The sequence below is a fragment of the Cucurbita pepo genome, chromosome 11 (assembly GCF_057944985.1).
Source record: "Cucurbita pepo subsp. pepo isolate OVF chromosome 11, ASM5794498v1, whole genome shotgun sequence".
Taxonomy (NCBI): Eukaryota; Viridiplantae; Streptophyta; class Magnoliopsida; order Cucurbitales; family Cucurbitaceae; genus Cucurbita; species Cucurbita pepo.
Window position 1 is genome coordinate 15,885,405 of NC_141808.1, and position 16,647 is coordinate 15,902,051.

General features: G+C 34.4%; 2 protein-coding genes across 5 annotated transcripts; both read right to left on the reverse strand.

The window, feature by feature from the left end:
* Positions 1–2,201: 2,201 nt before the first annotated feature.
* Positions 2,202–6,851, reverse strand: LOC111786035 (putative disease resistance protein At5g66900). 4 transcript variants are annotated; one of them, XR_002813740.2, is made up of 7 exons: positions 6,674–6,851; positions 5,948–6,588; positions 5,441–5,850; positions 4,998–5,356; positions 4,173–4,381; positions 2,692–4,082; positions 2,202–2,513 (listed from the first exon to the last, which is right to left on the reverse strand). XR_002813740.2 is itself a non-coding variant. In XM_023690773.2 (6 exons), the coding sequence occupies exons 2-6, from the start codon at positions 6,576–6,578 to the stop codon at positions 3,247–3,249; spliced, it is 2,445 nt and encodes an 814-aa protein (XP_023546541.2). In that variant the 5' UTR covers positions 6,579–6,588; positions 6,674–6,851; the 3' UTR covers positions 2,614–3,246. The 4 variants fall into 4 exon arrangements, 1 of the variants encoding a protein (XP_023546541.2); XR_002813739.2 differs by having other exon boundaries at positions 2,202–2,523; XR_002816688.2 differs by having other exon boundaries at positions 2,202–2,530.
* A 2,265-nt stretch (positions 6,852–9,116) lies between these two features.
* On the reverse strand, positions 9,117–14,315 carry LOC111805915 (cysteine synthase). The gene is made up of 11 exons (XM_023691209.2): positions 14,177–14,315; positions 12,876–12,937; positions 12,651–12,760; positions 11,666–11,723; positions 11,222–11,485; positions 11,007–11,144; positions 10,865–10,916; positions 10,506–10,585; positions 9,785–9,844; positions 9,571–9,651; positions 9,117–9,461 (listed from the first exon to the last, which is right to left on the reverse strand). Exons 2-11 carry the CDS (start codon positions 12,915–12,917, stop codon positions 9,369–9,371), a joined length of 978 nt encoding a protein of 325 aa, XP_023546977.1. The 5' UTR covers positions 12,918–12,937; positions 14,177–14,315; the 3' UTR covers positions 9,117–9,368.
* Positions 14,316–16,647: the final 2,332 nt, after the last annotated feature.

The following is a 16,647-nucleotide window of genomic DNA, read 5'->3' on the forward strand; positions in this document are numbered from 1 at the left end:
AACAAATATCACTTTCACTTTACGTATCGTGGTCAACCCCACAATTTTAAAACGCGGATATACGTATATTTTTAAAAGTAAAGTCAACCCTCAGAATGCATGAAATGACAGTTTTAATTTCAATTCAAACAACCATTAGGAAAGTGGGTGACAACTAAAAAAGAGCCTATTAAATTCAAAATTATAATTTTGTTTCAAATTTTTATATTTTTATATTTTTTTTTCTTTAATAATATTTATGATGTTACCATAACTATTAACACAATTACAATAACATGTAGACTACATTTTTGGTAGGGACCTTTTTTTAGATATAAAGTTTATGTCCAAAATCAACCCAAAAATAATCATTTTGGAAACTACTTTAACTGTCGGTGTACCTCTCGATCTCTACGTATTTCACCGCTCGGCCGAAAGTTCTTCCGAATCGGATGTAAAGGTCTCCCCTCATCTGGGCTCTCTACTAAGAACGGATACTAGAAACACGACCATAGTCTAAGATATTAAAAAAATTCACTCAACTCAATTTCAACTGTTTCGATTGTGTTCAAATAAATAAAAAATTTATGGGTTGAGTTAATTTATTGTTAATTTTTTTAATATATAATTACATATAATTATATTTATTTTAAAGTTAATTAGTTTTATATTTATTTGTTCGATTATAAATTTTTAAAATATATATTAAAATTGAGCTACAAATTTTAATTAAACGCTTAAAATAAATAAATATATTTTACATATTATTTTACTCTTATCAAAAAAATTAAATAAATGAACCGAACCCAGCCGACTAAATCCAAAAATCTTTGTTGGTGGGTTGAAAAAATTTACGATCCAAACAATTGGGTTCGGTCTAAAATACCGAGCGCATTTATATTTAGAATATTTTTATTTATTATTATTTTATTTTATTTTTTCATTAATGATATGAAAAACAATGGTAATGGGTTAGCATGCAATGTGATGTGACGTGGTTATGAATTTAGGGTGTGGGCAATATATTATTAGGTATATAGTCAAAAAGGGCAACCAAAAGGACCACTTTGGAGGAATCCAAACAATCAAAGATAAGGGTATTTTGGGCATTCAAATTATGAGATCTTCACAACTTTATCTTTATAAAATCAATTTTGACTTAATGAAGAACTTCATTCACTCATCTATTATTTATTTATTTATTTATTTTATTATTATTGACGAACTTTTCTCGATTCTTTTAGACGACGGTACACGGAATACTAACCCAATTTTGATGAAAAAAGGCAAATTGGTCTTCGGGAGGAAAGTTTATCTTCTTGATTCTTTTCGATCTAACGGTACACGAAATACTAATTTCGATAAAAAAAAAAAAAAGAAAAAAGTAAATTTATTGCAATCGCTTCGTTCTAACATGAACAACCACTGATATTCGAGAGGGAATAGCAATCGTGAGAATGTTTGCTTAATCCACCACACCTGGTGTGTGAAAGTTATCTTATTTATAATCAAATAAATTATAAGAATATGAAAGTTATCTTATTTATAATCAAATAAATTATAAGAATATGGAAAGAGTAATAAATAGAAAGGTACTTACGATAGGAAGACAAATATTTATAATAAAATATAAAATATGATATATACGGTAAACTATACAAATCGCTTAACGCACAACACAACTGAATAAGGTAATTTTATTTGTTTGTTTCGTCTATGGACCCAACTCTTATATCGAGCTTACTTAATCCATAAATATAAATAATCAAAATAAATAAATAAATCGTCTTTTTATTTTATCTCTATAAATATGTGATATTTTCATAGATATCTCTCTATGTCTATGAGTTAACAACAATATAAGGGGTAAACCGACATTTCAGCTATATCATGAAAACAATCGACGAACGAAAAAAAAAAAAAAAAAAAAAAGAGAAAATATTATTTTTTTATTTAATTGGGTTCCTATATCTGACCTCATATGTCCCTACATAGAATTATTTTAGCTCCAAAGGTCAGAAATAATGGCTTTCTTCATAGTTTAGGAGTGCCCATTCATTAAAAGCTTGGACTAATTATGGCACTTTATGTCCCAAAATAAAATATAACATCAACCTTATACTTATCGTCACAACCTTAGTATTAAAAATTCTATTATGGACTCGATTATTTTTACATAATCGAAAGGATGAAAGCAAGTCGTTTTCTTGCATCGTATAGTATAGATGTAGAATTTTCAACAAATTGAGGGAATAAGATCATTGTACAATCGATCGTGCAATTGACACAGAACATGATTTAGTGGTAATTAGTATATACTTCTTTTTTTCCCTAAACGTTGGAGATTCAAATCTTCATACTTCACATCCGTTGTTCATAAACAGTCATACGAAACGTCGAGAATCAATCTTAATACAAAACGCTATACATTTTTCTACCTTTCTATGATTGAGATGATCTTCAAACTCCATTGCACAAATGATAACAATGCAAAATCTTGCATATTCCTTTTAACTTCAGTTTGAAATTCCTTCCTGCATTTTGCTAAAACCTAAAATTTCACACTCAGATTGTGGGGAGATTTAACATAATATCATAGTGAAAGTTTGTGAGTTTCAATTTTTGGCTATGAGCTATCGGCGATTTAGCAATATCATTACGACTAAAAGATATGCATACATGTTATCGAGTTTCAAAAAGAGTAAAGCATACCTTCAAATTTTGAAGTCAATCCAAGCATAACTCAATAGATAATACACCTGTTATCATCCCACAGTTAATGGTTCGGTTTGATTCCCGACCATCCCGAACTCAAGAAACTTCGAACTTTCTTCCATATGTTGCCAGTTTGGGATCTCTACTCTAGATAATTCCTGTACATGAACCCATATAACCAGTTCGGATTTGATTTGCTTGATAATTCTTCCCCTGAATTCTGTATTGAGTATCACCAATAAAGGAAAGTTTCTTTGCACGAAGAAGTTGAAGAACTGCCTTGGGATCAAAGCAAGCCACTTAAGTAAAACCATATCCTTCCAAAGGCATTTCTTGTTTGATTCCTAGTGGGTTGGTTCAAGAACTGGTTTGGTCAGGACAAGGAAGGATATCGGTTCGATTTCGAGTATGAAGGATATGGTTGAAGAATTGTTCTTAAACAAACTACACCTCTCTTTTCTGCAAAGTCAACCAACCCACTAGGAATCGAACAAAACGTAAAGAAAACGAACAATTGGGTTCGATTTCGAGTATAAGAAAACGAACAAGCAGTCATGCTAATAGCCAATCCAAGTTGACTTCTTCCTTGTGTTCTGTAACGAGATTTCGAAGCTGAGGCGAGACAATATCAAGCCACTTTGCTATCTCCTCTTCACAAACTACACTCCTCAAGTTTTTTAGATTTCTTAGTGATGCTGGAAGCTTGCGTATGATAGGACAGCTCCACATATTAAGCTTTTCCAACTTCTGCAAGTTGCCAATCTTATCTGGAAGTTTGGTAAGGCCAACACAATGAAATATGTCAAGATCCACTAATTCATGGAGCATTGAGATTGATTCAGGCAACTTCTCCAAATGAATACAAGATCTAAGCCTTAGAGTTTTTAGATTAATCAACTTCCCAAGTTCCTCAGGCAACGATGATAATTCATGACAGTTTGTAATGCTCAGTTTCTCCAAATTCGCAATCTCACATAATCCAATAGGGAGAGCCACAAAATCGTTGCAAAAATCTATGGAAATCTCGCGTAAGTTGGGCAATACACGCGAAATCTGGATCGAGCAGTTCGTGAAAGCTCTATCAACTTTGCACATACAGAAGGATAGCTTCTTAAGATGTAAGAGTGGTTTCAGGTTATGGTTACTAAAAGAAGGAACTGAAATTCGCTCAAGACTGATTCTTTCTAGCCTTGACAAACAGTTCATTACTTGATAACCACTTGTCAATTCAGTCGGAAACGACCTGTAATTCCTGACTATCAGAGCTTTCAATCTATTCATTCGCTTCACGAACTCAGGCAACTCATAAGTTTTAGACCCAGGATTAAGAATTAATACCTCAACTTCAGGCGCTTCCATGTCAGGCCAACAAGATGAGAACATCTCATCTGCACCATCAACATCTCATTCACCGTTAGATCGAACAAAGAGATATGAATATGAAATATCAGAACATGAGAGAGAGATCACAGGGGGACCTGTTGTTATGGATAAAAGGCGGGCTTTCACGGGTTGCATCTCTTTTTTAGACCACCATTCCGGGAATTCATTTCTGCTAATATCCACAAACAATCTTGTTCTTTGGTCTATGCGCTGCTCATTAGTCGAATGGACCGCCAACTGTCTAAGTATATCGTGCTGTGTAATGTAGGACTCGCTGTAGTAATCGTCTTCATGTGCTTCATTTCTGGAGAATAATCAAAACAAGACAACAGAACTTCAAATTCATAAACAAATGGTTATCAAGCAAGACCACAGCTCTTGCTGGAGCTATGTATACTCAGATACTTATACATTAAGATTGAGTTAATAATTATTTAGAAACTGTTTCGTAGAACAAAAGGAGGATAAATCAAAATTAGAATATGCTTCTTCTAAGTGTTCCTTTTTGTTCTCTTCATAAAGCAAACGTTAAGTGAGATAGTTTGTAATACTCTTTTTGACATACATCAACCATCAATTTATGTTTACAGTTATTCAAATGAGTCTAAAAAGATAGAATCACGACTCTTCACAATTCTATAATTCTATGATATTGTCCACTTTGAGCATAAGCTCTCACGGCTTTGCTTTTGATTTCCCCAAAAGACCTCATACCCATACCAATTTAGATGTATTCTGTACTTATAAACCTGAGGTCATTCCCTAAACTAGCCAATGTGGGACTCCCTCCCAACAATCTTCAACATCGTGCATATAAAACTATAATAAAATACAGTTTTTACTACGAGTATCATCAACTTCATAGTCAAGAAGCAAGATCAACATAAACCAAACACAAATCGGAAGTCCCAGAATTTTACCTCAAATAGACAGTGTTAACCAGATTCCGGGTGAAGAGCTCATCAAGGTTCGACAATGTTTCGCATTCATCTTGTTCATACAACACTGCACAAATGTCAATAAACATAGCAACACGAATTCTCTGGTCTTCAGGAAATGAACCTAAGTCCATGAAACACTCCTTGAGTATCATCTTGTCATCTGAGACTGCATCTAAGCTGCTTTTGAGGCACTCCAGAAGCGTTTCCTCAGAACCCAGGATAAAATCTCCTCTAGATATGTTCCTCTCGGTAGCTTTCCAAATCGGTGCAGTTCTACCCGAAAGTGATCTTGCAATCACTTTCAGAGCAAGTGGGCATTTCTTACAACCCTTCACTATCTGCAATTCAGTAATCCAAAAATTCAGTTACATTTCAGGTATGGGAAAGGGTTGGAGGGGGTATCAAATGTGTAGGTCAATTACCGCTTCTACAATTTGTTCATCCGGGAACTGTGGTGTTCTGTTATCCAACGATGCCGCACGACGGAACAGCTCCCTAGCATCCTCATCGCTCAAAGGTTCCAAAGCATATGGCTCACCAAATGCAGGAAACTTGTTTCTAGAGGTGACCAAAATTTTGCAGTTAGGCATTCGAGAGAACTTTTCAAGAAGCTTATTTGATTCGGGACCTTCCCAGACATCATCCAACACGAACAATACAGGATTTCGACTCGATTGACCCATCAATTGTTCTAAATGCCGGAATGCCTCATCGTCGTTTACAGAATCAGATACTACAAACCTCCCGAGGCTTTGAATTATAGATTTTAAGATGAGTTTCGTATCTGGTTTGCTTGAAACAGTGAGGAAAAGTATGTTTTTCTGAAATTTATCTGTGAAAAGGCAGAATCAGAAAGCATCTGTAAGAACTGCACGTAACTTTTTAAATTTGTAACATATGTTCTTCAGAAAAATGGCTTAGTTACTTACTTTTGACTTGCTTGTCGTGACAAAACCTTACGGCCAGAGTGGTTTTTCCACAACCTCCGTAAGCAGTCACTACCAACAATCGAACCCCATCTTTGAAGAGCTTCGTCTTTAATCTCTCAACTGGCTTTTCCAATCCAACACATTCTCCTTCAATCTCAGGAACTGCCACACTTAAATCCACCGTGTCGATTATTTCACACTTGCTATCAATCCTGTGAACGACGTCCTTGATTTCAGACGCTAATTTCATGGTCTTCTTCCCGTCTCTAGCCGTTTGAATCAACAAAATGTCCCTGAAACTTGCAATTTCGGAATTCAACTCACGCAGCTTCTTTGTGTAATCTGACTTCCTTAGATAATTATACTTCCACAATCCGACACACCGAGGAATTAGCTTTTTGGCAACTTCTAATGTCTTTTTCAAATTCTCCAATTCTTCTTTTGGATACTCCAGGGCTTCATTAAGCTCCTCTATTTCCGAAACCAGAGGAATTATGGTATTTACCTTGGATTGGATCTCCTTGAGAACAGGATCGAAGTTCATCGCCCTTTCGCCAAATTTCTTCAAGATGGCCGCCAGCTCGTTAAATGGAACGCCCAATCCCGCGCCACCAATTAACGCTCCCGCCATTTTCTTCCTCCTGATATTCTCAAAAGAAATTCAAAACCTACTTCGACGATCGTAAAACCAGAAACATAATCCAACAAGCATCTAAGTATCAATACCTTTATAGCTTGTCCTTGGAGCTCCGCCTTCGATCCAGGTGAGATTCTCAGCTAGATCGTCGGAGTTCCGCCGTTAACGGTGGCCAATTGCTTAGCTCACAAGCCTGGACTCGACGGAGCAACGAGCAGCTACTCATAAGGCTTGAAGACGGCTTCTGAAATTACTTGGAAATGACGTGGACATCTGTCTTTATACGTGCGAAAAAGGTGGTCATATCTTTTTCTTTAGTAGTTAAACAGTTATAATTACATTTTTAAAATATATAATTCGGTCTTTAGATTTTGAAATTCCAAATTATTCCATTAAATTAACCTCATAAATCAAACAAATTTTGACCTAAATCAAATATTATAAATATATATTTTTGAGCGGGTTTAACCAAGGAATTAACTTAGATTATTTTCGAGGTTCCGTTTGTAGGTTGACAATATTTTGGTAGGGTCGACCCAATCGACCTAAAAATAGGATTAAAATTCACAACCGTACACCGCTTTTAAAAATATTTAATATTTATAATAAATGTTAGTAATGCATTGTGACTTGTATATATTTAAGATTTAAATTTTATGAGATTTTAGTTATTATCTTGACATATATTGTAGATAAATATGATTTTTTTTAAAAATCTCGACAACCCAACTAAAAAATAGAGAGTTGGGTTGAATTGTAAATTCTATTCGAGTTGTTCGAGTCACCAATCTAAACAACTTGACCCAAAATTTATAAATTAAAAAAAAAAACATAATCAAAATTTTATTTATGTTAAAATATAATATACAATATATTGTTAAATTATTGGTCTAAATTTTATACTTTATTTAAAAAATATCCTTTATTATAAAAAATAAAAAAAAAATAAAAATAAAAATAAAAAAAAGAAAAAGTCAATACTTCTTTAGAAAATATTCTTAATATTCTTAAACAATATATTAAGATTAAAGAGGATTATAAATTTAAAATTAAAAAATGTAGATCATAAAATTTAAATATCTCTTTAAATTATATATATATATATATTATTTATACTCTTTAAATAATTAGTTTTTAAAATTAAAAATGAATAATTTGAATTGAAAAAAGAAATTAAACATAAAAATAATTTAAAGCCTTCTGAAATTTCTTGGTCATTGGTGTGTGAATGTAATAAGAGAAGGTCCATAAGTCAAATGAGAACATCATGATGTTATATATTATAATCAAAATACGGCACTCTTTTTGTCTTCTATACAACACAAACAAAATCAACTGCGTCACTCAAATTCAACGGTTCATTATTATATTAAATAAATTATACGATTTAATTTTAAATTAGCTCCGAACAAATAGACGGGCGTTATTCTTCCCGAACAACCTATGCACGTACATGAGATTCTAAGAATTCAATCAACCCAATTCAAATTTGGATTGGATTGTGTTCGATAAGTGAAAATTTTACTTATTAGATTGGTTCACGAGTTTACTTAAACTAGGTGGGGTTAAATTGAACTTTCCCGAATTTGTTGTTAGTATATATATTTGTTAGGAATCACGAATCTCATAATGGTATATGATATTGTCCACTTTGAGCATAAGTAGGCTTTGTTTTGGGCTTCCCAAAATGCCTTGTACCAATTGAGGGAGTATTCTTTGATTATAAACCCATGATCATTTCCTAAATTAGTCGATGTGAAACTTCATCCAACACCTTCCCTCGAACAAAATATGTCTCACCTTTTGATTATGCCTTCGAGGCCGGAGGAGCATAAGTAGGCTTTGTTTTGGGCTTCCCAAAATGCCTTGTACCAATTGAGGGAGTATTCTTTGATTATAAACCCATGATCATTTCCTAAATTAGTCGATGTGAAACTTCATCCAACACCTTCCCTCAACAAAATATGTCTCACCTTTCGATTATGCCTTCGAGGCCGGAGGCTTGACTCTTTTTTGTAACGACCCAGATCCACCACTTATAAATGGTGGTTTGTTCTTTTGGAGTACTTTGTTCGACATTTGAGGATTATATTGACATGACTAAGAGTACTTTGTTCGACATTTGAAGATTCTATTGACATGACTAGGAGTACTTTGTTCGACATTTAAAGATTCTATTGACATAACTAAGTTTAGGGCATGACTCTAATACCATGTTAGATGAACACAACTAACTCTCTACAATAGTATGATATTGTTCACTTTGAGTATAAACTCTCGTGGTTTTCCTCAAAATGCCTCATACCAATGGAGAGAGCATTTCTTGATTATAAACTCATGATCATTCCCTAAATTAACCGATGTGGAACTTTCATCCAACAATACTTACGATTATTTTTTTATTTAATCTCATAATTATTTTTTACATACATTTATTCTCGAGCAACACTTAAAAATAATTTTTTAACTATTTCAAATATAATTTTTCAAAATAGAAATCAAGTAACATTTCTACCCAACCCAGATAAACCATTATTCATAAACAAATTACTCATTCAAAGCATTATTCAACGGTCCTTATTCTCAGTTGCATCTGTGTTCTTACACTAAAACTGAGCAAACCATACAGAAAGAAGTCAATCAGAAAACAAGTTCTCAAATTAAAGCATCCAAAGCTAAAAATAACAGTCTGAACTTCACTTTTTTTGCCTTGCTAATGGGATATCTGCAGGGAATGTCAACTGGCTCGCTCCATTTGAAGTCGAGAAATATTATCGAAACCTCTCATGGCTCGAAAACCATATTCTCGGTCTCTCGTTTCACAGACTCGAACAGCACGGTTGAGAGGTATCGTTCTCCGAAGCTCGGGAACACCACCTGTTTCAGATTTGCAATGGTAAAGAGAAGTGGAGGAATCCATTCAAGCTATGAAATATCAGTACAATGTCAAACGAAGAACTACGTGAGAATGAAAAGGAGCACTTACAACAATAAGCTTTCCAGCATTTTCTGGTCTCTTTGCAACCTTAATTGCTGCAGCGGCAGCGGCACCAGATGATATACCAACCTGCATGTAAACATTGTTGTCATAGCATAGAGAAAGACCAGAAGAAAGCTTTGAAAGTCAGATCTCAAGCCTGATTGGTTCAAGAGATTGTGATGAACATAGAATAAAATATCTCCATTATGTTGCAACCTACCAGTAGACCTTCTTTCAATGCAAGCAGCTTTGCAGTTTCAATAGCTTCTTCACTTGATACCTACAAATATATTCTAGCATTAAACTCAGTGATGCATGAGAGGTGATTAAAGGTCTGACTACTCGTTGAACGTCAAAGGACAGAAAATTCTGAGAAATTATTGTCCATTTATAAAATGAATGAACTGTCGATAGATAGGGAACCCTCGTTTTTGAGTCTTTGATTTTATAATAAGCTAAAGGGGCCGGGGTAATCGCAAGAATTGAGAAGTCCTCCATTGAATGGGGTGGGAACCCTTATTTCAGCGCTAACGCGTCAAGCAACCTTTCGCTCCCGGTGCTCACCTTTTTTGTCTGGGTGGAGGCGGCGGGGCTTGCTTAACCGGATACACGGAATTGAGATCTCTCTCGCATGCAAATATTTCGATCGGGAGAGAAAAAGATGAATATAGAGAGAGGTTACTGTAACAGCCTAAGCCTACCGCTAGTAGATATTGTCCTCTTTGGGCTTTGCCTTCCGGGCTTCCCCTCAAAGTTTTTAAAATGCGTCTGCTAGGGAGAGGTTTTCACACCCTTATAAAGAATGCTTCGTTCCCCTCTTCAACCGACGTGGGATCTCACAGTCACTCTCATTTCTACAAATGCTTGTAGTTAACCATTTGAGGCATTGTCACGCACTACCAATGTCTATTGAAAGAATCTATTAAACGTTTGATGCTTACTTGAACAACTTCATCGATCAAATTGACATCCAAAACTCCAGGGATGAAGCCAGCTCCTATTCCTTGGATTTTATGTGGCCCTGTAAAGTTCACATATAGAATACACACTCCTTAAAGGTATACACACATATAACATAAAGACCGATTTTCTTTTTTTAGTGTGACAAGTGGGGCATGTGATTTGAATCTCCGACCTCAAGGGAAGGAGTACATATCAATTACCGTTGACTTATGCTCATTGTGGAAATAAAATGACCAGTTTATGTACCGGAACGTGACATACATGACAAGGAAGCAACCGCAGAGATTATAGTAAAACATTGTAGGAAACATGGCCAACGTGATAATGAATGACTCACCAGGCTTTCCTCCGGATAGTATTGCACTTTCAACAGGTTCTACACCATATAACTGAAGCATAGAAGGGGAGAGAACACATCAAAAGGCGGCTTGTCTCAGATAACAGCAATGCAAGAGTTCTGATGATGAGGAATAACAAACCTTAATGTCGGGATTTTGTTCTTTGAGGTACTTCCCTGTACCTGTCATGGTACCTCCAGTCCCTATACCAGAGACAAATGCGTCAACCTTCCCACCTGAGCCACTCCAGATCTCCGGACCGGTGGTCTCATAGTGGATCTGAAAAAACGTGAAGAGATAACATAAATCTCTCAAACAGAAAATGATGTCCCACATTGAATTAACTCGGAGGATACCTTCGGGTTAGCAGGGTTTTCAAATTGCTGAAGGATGTAAGAATTAGGTGTTTTGTCTCTTATCTCTTCGGCCTTCTGAACTGCTCCTTTCATCCCTCGAGCTGGATCTGTGAGAACCAGTTCAGCACCAAAAGCTCGAAGAATGGTTCTTCTTTCAAGACTCATTGATGCAGGCATGGTTATTATAAGCCTGTAACCCTTGGCAGCAGCAATGAAGGCTAAGCCTATACCAGTATTACCACTGGTAGGTTCGATCAAGACACTCTATAGAAGGGGGGAAAAGTGAATCAGCCACCCCCCAAAAAATGAACAGACAAATGTATAATGCCAATAGTCCTATGCGTAATCAAAGTAAGAGCTGTAACAATGTCTCGAAAATGCCGTGCAGTGTGCATATCAGACACAGTTACAATCAGATGTTAAAGACCATTTGGAATTGCTAACCTCCCCCGGAGTGATAAGACCATTTTTCTCTGCATCTGAAATCATGCTATATCCAATCCTGAAAGGAAAGAAAATTTTTCCTTATCACAATTGTTGCAGAAAATTCTCGATTCTAATAGAAGTGTAACCGGAAGGAAACTGGACAAGGAAAATGTAACAGCCCAAGCCCACCGCTAGCAGATATTGTCCTCTTTGGGCTTTCCCTCTCGGGCTTCTCCTCAAGGTTTCTAAAATGCGTCTACTAGAAAGAAGTTTCCACACCCTTGTAAAGAATGTTTCGTTCTCCTCTCCAGCCGATGTGGGATCTCACAATACAATCCAACCCAACGTCCTCGCTAGCACTCGTTCCCTTCTCTAGTCGATGTGGGACCCCCCAATCCACCCCCTTCGGGGGCCAGTGTTCTAGCTGGCACACCGCCTCGTGTCTACCCCTTTGAAGCTCAGCTTCCTCGCTGGCACACCGCCCGGTGTTTGGCTATGATACCATTTGTAACAGCTCAAGTCCACCGCCAACAGATATTGTCCTCTTTGGGCTTTTCTTTCGAGCTTCCCCCAAGGTTTTTAAAACACATGTGCTAGGGAGAGGTTTCTACACCCTTATAAAGAATGCTTTATTCTCCTCCCCAACCGATGTGGGATCTCACAGAAAAGCAACGGGAAATAGCATTCAGCACGAATATAAAAGACCCATCTGTTTTTTAACTTAAACTAACACGATTTATCAGAGTTACAACCTAACGGTATAATAAAATTGCACAGAAACAGCGAGAAATAAATAAATAGACATGTTCTTTCATCTTCTTAATGAAATATGGTTTCCCCCAAAAGTATTAAAGATGGCGCTTCTATGTTCAGCTGTGGCAAGAAAATGCAGCATCAATATCGTTACATAAATTATAAGGCCAGTTCTTGGGTTACTATAATTATAAAAGAAAAAAAAAAACATAAACTAATATATAAAAAAAAAAAAAAAAAAAAAGAGTACCTATCTTTGACACTGGAGCAAGGCTCCATCCCCTCCAACTTGGCAGCAACCCGGGCCACACACCCATCGACAACACGGTTGAGATATACAAGTGGTGTTTTACCAATTAGCTGAAAATATTAAGATATGAAAAAGGTATGGAATGAGTTGAAGTTCTTGGTAATAATCTAAACCAATCCATCGATCCACAGGAGAAAGAAGAGGGAAAGGGAGGCAGTGGCTCACTTCAGTAACATCTTTAGCTATTGTACACTTTGCATCAACCATTTTGAGCAACAACTATGCAGCTGGAAAAAAAACAATTAGAAATCAGAAAATCAAAGCAAATACACTTCAAACAACATGTTTATGCATCCTGTACAGTTATTGGCATAAAATTTGAAGAAACGAACTTCCCGCTGTTCTAAACTGTTCAATAACTAAGAATCAGAGAATAGACCATGAACACGATCGGAATCCTTTCATGCAATTTGATCATCATATAGTGAAGCATGTTGGATGTGGGACGCATCGGCTAATTTAGGGAATGATCATGGGTTTATAATCAAAGAATACTCTCTCCATTGGTATGAGGCCTTTTGGGGAAGCCCAAAGCAAAGCCATAAGAGTTATGGGTTTATAATCAAATAATACTCTCTCCATTGGTCTGAGGCCTTTTGGGGAAGCCCAAAGCAAAACCATAAGAGTTTATGCTCAAAGTGGACAATATCATACCATTGTGGAGAGTCGTGTTCATCTAACATGGTATCAAAGTCATGCCCTAAACTTAGTCATGTCAATAGAATCCTCAAATGTCGAACAAAGGACTCCAAAAGAAAAAGGAGTCGAGCCTCGATTAAGGGGAGGCGTACTTTGTTTGAGGGGAGGTGTTGGATGTTGGATGAAAGTCCCACATCGGCTAATTTAGGGAATGATCATCGGTTTATAATCAAAAAATACTCTCTCCATTGGTTTGAGGCCTTTTGGGGAAGCCCAAAGAAAAGCCATAAGAGCTTATGCTCAAAGTGGACAATATCATACCATTGTGGAGAGTCGTGTTCATCTAACAAAGCACATAAACCAAAATACTTGATTCCAAGTAAAAAGGTAACCCAAATTCTACTCCAATACGTTTAATTAAAGAAACTTGTCTTAAGACCTCAAAATGAACAAAAAGATAACCCAATTTCCAAAACAAACATAGATTATATCAACCAGCCAATCAATTCATTCCCAAGTTCATATGAGATATCAGTTTGAGGAAAAAGACAAAGCTGCAAAACGAGGTAACCCAAGATAACCATACAAATTCTACACACACACACACACAAAAGTAAATAATAAAACCAGAAAACTTAGAAACTCATTAGAAATAAAACCAACACACAAACAATTTCACAAGAAACAGTCGAAATGTTGAAGAATTTCACGGCAAACTGATACCCAAATTCCCAGAACTTGCTCAAAACAACAATATGTCTGAAAATATGAAGAAGCTAATAAAAAAGATGATGAAAATGACAAGCAAACAAGATCGAAACTCTCACCAGAAAAAGCTTATCTGAGAATCCAAGAGCAGGGCAGAAGTAATGGACTTTGATTTTCCTACTTTTATACACGAATGAGTGTAAAGGAAGACGTCCGGCTTTAAGACTCTTTTACCTTTTCGAGATTTCCGTCCTTCCGCGGCTATTGCCGTTAAAAGTAGTGGACCCGGTCCGGTTCGATTTATTTTCTATCACACCTAATAATTAAAATATTATTAAATTATTAAAAATAATTCAAAGTTTAAATTTTTTTTCTTTTTCTATTTTATTGTTTTAGAATAATAATATTAATGAAACCTCCGACAATTTATATATATTTTAAGATAAAGTATAAAAATTATGAATATTTTTATTAATTTAGACCAAAAAAAATTAATATTGCTTTTTTATTATTTCATTTTTAAAAATGCCAAATCATCCACCTAAAAACATGAACCAAGCCAATAAAATAAACCGACTTAAAATCGGTTTAATCCAAAAAAAAAACCGGATTCTTGTGTTGTTATTTTCTTAAAATTAAAAAAAAAAAAAAAAAAAAACAGAGTTGCTTCTCAATTGGAAAATGAAAACTAAAAGCCAAAAAAAAAGTCGTTTTATTTCTTTTTCCACGTCATTTATGTAATTATCCATAATATAATTGCATTTTTTTTAATTTCATATTTTTAATTTGGCTTCTGAATTTTTTTTTAATTAAACCTTTTTAATTAAATTCCAAATTTAAACATATAGTAAAAAATTATAATAAAGTTTTTATTATTTTTTTATTTTTTGAAAAAATGCAATTAACTATGAGTTTTTTTTAAGTAATTAAATTAAAAAAAAAACACTTGAATTATGTATGAAGGTACTTGCTATCCACATGTTTTATTTAATATTTCCATTAAATATTAAATATTTAATAATTTTTTTATTGGTGCAATTTTAAGATAAGGTACATGGAAGCTTGACTTTTGAATGGGCATGGTGAAATGTCAAATGTGCCCTTCAATTAGTCGATTATATGAAATTTAAATATTATATATATAATTATTGATCGATATAAAATTTAAATTCAAAATATCATAATTAATAAATTTTATTATAATTGTGAATACAATGATATATACTAAGTAATATTAAATGTATATTGTTGAATAATAAATATTCAATAATGCTGGTGTTACATTCAAAGCCCTTTATTATTCAGGTCATAATTGTATTAAACTATGTTACATGTTATATTTTTATAAATTGTTTAATAAATTATATTTTAAAATATATTTATAGAATAACGTGCCATGTTCTTATATTGATAAGGTTGAAAAATGCAACATTTGGCCATTAAAGCAACAATCAAAATCGGATCCTAACTTTGCTAGGCTGTCTTGTTTGTTGACTATGTCGTTCCTAATGATTTTCTTTTTTTTTTTTTTTTTTTGTTTTGTTTTGGTGGCTAATATATGAGAGTGTCCGCCCGTTGGATTGGATAGGTTCATCGAGTTTGATTGGATAGGTTGAGATTTTTTTTTTTTTTTTTTTGCTCGATTCAACTGTGTAGATTGTAATTTTCTTTTTGTTCGGGTTATTTGTGTAACGTCCAATCAAAAAAATATTGGGTTCGAGTTATTTGTATAACCACCCAAACCCATTACTAATAGATATTGTCTGTTTTGACTCGTATTGTCGTCATACTCACTATTCTAAAACGTGTCTGTATAAGAGGTTTCGACACCTTTATAATTTAAAACGTGTCTATATAAGAGGTTTTCACACCTCTATAATTAATGTTTCATTTCCCTCTTGTCGAGGTAAGATCTCACATTTTGAGTCATTTATTCATTTTTTTTTTTTAAACACTAAAATATTAGTGTCTATTTATTTATTTTTCGAGATAAGATTTTAACTCAGATTCAATATATATTTTGAAAAATTACATTTTACATTTTAAATATTTCAAATTTTAATTTTAAGAATTGTCGGAGAATAAATAATTATGAAATATATATATATATAGCTAAGTAAATAAATTATATTTTAAATTAACAGTAAATTGATTGATTCAATTTAATCGAAAAACCTATGAACGATCAAAAATCATAAGAGTTTTATTTATTTGAATCAAACCTTACAAATTAGATTAAATTAATCGAATTCTTCGACTTACTAAACACGTTAGACCACACAAACTACCCATAGATTTATAATTTGGAAAAAAGAGTTATTTTAGTCCATAAAGAGTGTCAAATAATTTTAAATAGTTTTTTTTTTTATTGTCTTTGACAATTTGTTGACTAACGAAGATACGACGTGATAGTTCAACTTTGTTGAGTTATGCTTGCTCTTTGTGTTGCATGCCCTTATTTCTCGATAGCTTTGCTGTTGATGACGATGTTTACCATTCAACCCTCTTGACTGTACTATCGTATGCCACATGTCGCTCCATCTGCTCTGTTGTCATATGGTGCTGATTGGGCGCCACAATTTACCACTCC